This window comes from Pristiophorus japonicus, chromosome 9 (genome assembly GCF_044704955.1).
Source record: "Pristiophorus japonicus isolate sPriJap1 chromosome 9, sPriJap1.hap1, whole genome shotgun sequence".
In the NCBI taxonomy this organism is placed as follows: domain Eukaryota; kingdom Metazoa; phylum Chordata; class Chondrichthyes; family Pristiophoridae; genus Pristiophorus; species Pristiophorus japonicus.
In genome coordinates, this window is record NC_091985.1 from 181,057,903 (window position 1) to 181,063,128 (window position 5,226).

General features: G+C 43.5%; 1 protein-coding gene across 1 annotated transcript; it reads right to left on the reverse strand.

The window, feature by feature from the left end:
• Positions 1-2,274: 2,274 nt before the first annotated feature.
• Positions 2,275-3,378, reverse strand: LOC139273974 (putative nuclease HARBI1). The gene has a single exon (XM_070891046.1). The coding sequence runs from the start codon at positions 3,376-3,378 to the stop codon at positions 2,275-2,277; it is 1,104 nt and encodes a 367-aa protein (XP_070747147.1).
• Between the last annotated feature and the right edge of the window lie 1,848 nt (positions 3,379-5,226).

Here is a 5,226-nt window from a genome sequence, read left to right on the forward strand (position 1 = left end):
CTAGCCTCAACTGCTTCCTTGGGCAGAGAATTCCACAGATTCACAACCCTCTGAGAGAAGAAATTCCTTCTCAACTCGGTTTTAAATTTGCTCCCCCGTATTTTGAGGCTGTGCCCCCTAGTTCTAGTCTCCCCGACCAGTGGAAACAACCTCCCTGCCTCTATCCTGTCTATCCCCTTCATTATTTTAAATGTTTCTATAAGATCACCCTTAATCCTTCTGAACTCCAACGAGTAAAGACCCAGTGTAATCAATCTACCATCATAAGGTAACCCCCTCATCTCCGGAATCAGCCTAGTGAATCGTCTCTGTACCCCTTCCAAAGCTAGTATATCCTTCCTTAAGTAAGGTGACCAAAACTGCACGCAGTACTCCAGGTGCGGCCTCACCAATACCCTACACAGTTGCAGCAGGACCTCCCTGCTTTTGTACTCCATCCCTCTCGCAATGAAGACCAACATTGCATTCGCCTTCCTGATTACCTGCTGCACCTGCAAACTAACTTTTTGGGATTGATGCACAAGGACCCCCAGGTCTCTCTGCACTGCAGCATGTTGTAATTTCTCCCCATTCAAATAATATTTCCTTTTACTGTTTTTTTCCCCAAGGTGGATGACCTCACATTTTCCGACATTGTATTCCATCAGCCACACCTTAGCCCATTCGCTTAACCTATCTAAGTCTCTTTGCATCCTCTCTGTGTCCTCTACACAACCCGCTTTTCCACTATATATATATTCAAAAAGGAGTTAAATGTAGTCCTTACTACTAGGGGGATCAAGGGGTATGGCGAGAAAGCAGGAATGGGGTACTGAAGTTGCATGTTCAGCCATGAACTCATTGAATGGCGGTGCAGGCTCGAAGGGCCGAATGATCTACTCCTACACCTATTTTCTCTGTTTCTCTGTTTCTATGTTTCTATATATACTTTTGATGTATTCTTGATTTACGAATGAGGTCATGGCAGCCCAGGTGGACCCTTGTTCATATGGGGTATTGAAAAGTATTCTTATGTTATGGCTTATTGAAAAATTGACAGGTATTGATATGTATGTTTACTAACTATGAGCACCGTTAATGTCCTAATAAGTTGTTCAGAAATGTCATTTGTCTTTTTAAAGTGAAGTGTCGTTAGAATCATTGGACTCATCCACTACTCCTGCACAGTCAAAGAGCTCGCAAGAAGAAGTGGAGGAAATGCTGCCAACTTTGGAGCAAGACCAGGAGGAGGAGGAGGAGGAAGAGGAGGACGATATTCTTTTTGTCAGGGGGAAAAACCTGCAGCTATCTCTATTGAGATGGATGACGCACCAGGACCAATCGGTGTGCAGGTGGTAATGCCAAGGCGCAAAATATTGCAAAGGATGGCCCCACGGAGGTCCTGTCAGTGGGGTGAACAATCGCCTATCATGGAGGGCCAGATGGAGAGCTCAATATCCCTGTGCAGGGAGACGGTCTTGATTGGTCGCGACCTTATCCAGGGTCTCATTGGTTTCTTTGCAATGGGGGCCATTCATCAGCAGACCGGTGCAACCAATGTCCTTCGGCAAGCGTTGCTGGCTGGACATGGCGCTGCACCCCAAGGTGGCATTTCAGCTCACAGCGAGACCCCGAGCACGCAAGCGAGTACAGAGGCCACATTTCCTCCTGACTCAGAAGTGGAGCCTCAGGCTTCTGTTTCCACTCCGTTACCTCCACCACAGCAGGAAGTCTTGCCATCCCACACTGCATAACACGTTTGTGTCGGTCGGCGTTGACCAAAACGGGCGGGTGGGGTAAGAACACGGGGTGGATCTGGAGGGAAACGTGGCCGCAGATAGGGAGGGGGTGTTTTTCATTGTTGAATTGTTTTTAATTTGTTTTTATTTTTAGCATTTTGTTCAAGGTTCATTGGGATTTGAGGGAAGGGTGGTTTGGGGGATGGGGCGGGGGTGGAGGGAGGGTGTTGTTAAATAGCTTAAAAAATTCCTTTGTTGTCTTTGTTAATACATTTTTTTTTAATTCAACAAATTTTGTGCCTTCTATCTTAGATATATTAGTTCACAAATTTACAGTTGTTCATCCTTATTTGTTTATTCTTTTATTACAGCAGTACTTTACTTAAACTTTACTTAAAGTACGCATTAATGCCGATGATAGGCCAGTGCAGGCAAGACAACAAGGAAACCCCACGCAAGTGAAACTTTTGATTAACCCTAACTGTAAATTAAAATTTGAATATCCACAATGATAGTTCATGCAAAGCGTTCATTAATGAGCTGCTGACGCAACAGCTTAGCAGCCGTGTAACTGCCACTGTTCTTCTGGAGGGGGTGTTGGTACCGGTGTTAGATTGCCAGGCTGATTGCCCTCTGCTATGTACTCGCCTGCATCCTCTTCTGCCCCTTCTTCCTCTACATCCTCGCCAGCTGGTTCTTCTGTCTCCCCTCCTTCTGGACGTGGACTTGCAGCTCGGTCTGGCATTACTTGTCCTCTCTTTATAACTAGGTTGTGCAGCATGCAACACACCACAATAAACTCTACGACCTGGTCTGGATGGTATTGTAGGCTGCCTCCAGAATGATCCAGGCATCTGAAGCGCTTCTTCAGGACCCCAATTGTCTTTTCAACGATGTTGTGAGTCACTATGTGACTTTCATTATACTGTTTCTGTGCTTCAGTCACGGGATTATGCAGATGTGTCATCAGCCAACTGGAAAGGCCATATCTTTTATCCCCCAGCATCCAACCGTGACCTTCTGGCTGATTGGCAAACAGGTCAGGAATAGTACTTTCACATAAGATGTGCACATCATAGATGTTGCCAGGAAATGTAGCATTTACTGTCATAATTGTTTGATTGTGGACGACAACAAGCTGCACATTTAGTGAGTGGAACCCTTTTCTTTTACGAAACACATCTGCGTTCTTTAAGCGTGTTTTTAGGGCAATATGCGTGCAATCTATTGCTCCCTGCACCTTGGGCAAGTCTACATTTCTCGCGAAACCCAAAGTCCTCTTGGTCTGTGCCTCCCTGGGCATTGGGAAGCTTACGAAGTCCATCCTGCGAGCGTAAAGGGCTTCAGTCAACTGTCGAATGCAGCAGTGTGCAGCGTGCTGAGAGATATGGCAGATGTCGCCAGTTGAAGCCTGAAAAGATCCCGATGCATAGAAGGCTAGGGCAGCAGTAACCTTTACTTCAATGGACAGTGCGTTTCTGATGGTATTGGAAGGCTGCAGATCAGCCTTGATGAGTTGACATATCTCATCGATTACCTCCTTCTGGAATCGCAGCCTCCTGAGACAAGCATTTTCAGACAAGTTCAGGTAAGATTGCTTTTCCAAGTACCTTCGTTGGCTATATGGTCTCTTCCTCTGCCTTTGTCTCTGTCTACGCATTACTCTGCCACCTCTTCGATTGATCCTTTCAGTAACCAGTGTGTGAGCAGTTGCAATTAATGCCAGGGAAGCATAGGCCCCATATCACTATCAATAATTACTTTCACTAATTTAAAATAATCTCTCTACTCTCTAATCACTGTATTCTCTACACTCTACTCTATACGCTGTATACCAATCAGTTTAATAGGCCCCAACAATATCAGTAAATAATTTAACTATGTAAACGCTATTTACAAATAATTTCACTGTATAAAAGCTATTTCCAAAATAACTTATATACCCTGATCTAATATTCAGAGTAGAATTATCTTTAAATTAACCCTCTAAATAACTCACAACTATTTAGCTCCTTTTCTGTTGCCTCCACACTTCATCCGATCTTCAAAATGGCGTCCGTAGTGCCCATTTTCTTCTCTTAAGCCCAGTAAATCTATTTCTCAACACTCTTTTGGGCCTTGCATCGGCCCAGCGAAGTGCATGCTCGGTGCCGAAACTTGGGATGGGCCTTGAATAGGCAATCATTTGGGCTATCATCTCGGCGGTTAAAGTGGAATCTTAGGCACCTGTTCTTCTGGCGATGTTTTGGGCCTAGTTTCCACATTTTGCTGAAAATGGGCGATAGAGGTCCGTTTTGTGCGATAGATGGGCTATAGATTGGCGATGTGAAGTGGAAAGTTGTTTTGACAATGGGCGAGAAGCTGGCGATCTGAACTCATTTTTTTTAATGCCCACACCGGAAATAATGCCCATTTTTGGGTGATAAGCACAAAAGTGAAGGTTGAGTGTTTAAATAGAAATAGAGAATGGGGGGCAGTAAGGGGAATGCAGTGACTGTTTAAATAGAAATAGAGAATGGGGAAAGTTAGTGCAACGCAGTAAATGTTTTAGTAGAAACAAAGAGGGGAATTTTGGGGAATGCTGCAGCTGGTTGTTTAGAAATAGGGACATGGTGTGGAAGATAAACCATTTATTTAGAAATAGAGGGCATGGGAAGATTTTAACTTTTTAATAACAAATAGATGAAACGGGACTGTCAGGGTAACACATCAACGCATTCATTAGAAATAGAGAAAGTCAAGGCAACACATCAATTGTGTAATTAGAAACAGGGGTAATGAATGTATGGGATGGAGTGTGACACGATAATGTAATGGTAAACTTTGATTTCTGTTTTACCTGTACATATTGAATGATATGGTCAATTGCACCGCGGTATCTCATGATGGCAGCTGCGTGCAGATGCATCGCTGCCTGACGGAATTAAAACCTCTGGGTGTTGCCAGTTGGGCTTAAATATTGTTTCACGTTCAATGAGAATGTACCAAGTGCACAAAACTACCCGCAACACACTAGCACTTTCCCCAGGAGCTGGATGCCAGCTGGACTGGCAGAGCCTGGGTTACGACGGATCCTGCAACCAGGTAGAGTTTGGCTTTTGGAGAATCTCAGGATTAAATGGAACGTTAAAGTGTAACAGGTAAAGTGTCCACTTAATCATAATTAATAAATGAAGCCCATTAACACTTCAAGTACTAAGTCTATTGTTAAAGGGAAGTTTTCAATAAGGTTCTTCAACATTGAAGTGAGGTGATATAGGTGTGTTGAGCACGCAGTACTTAAACACACACTTACATCCACTTCTGATGATGGTTGCTTGATGACTCAAATGTGTCACAGTTCTGAGCTGGGTATCTTAGGCATTTAAAATGTCGAATACTCATTACAAACAATTATTTTCTTGAAATTGTTCTCAGTCCCCTACCACACAATTTTGTATTACATAATTATCTAATTGTTAAAATTCAACGTGATATTATGATAATTAATTAACATATCTTTTAGCAA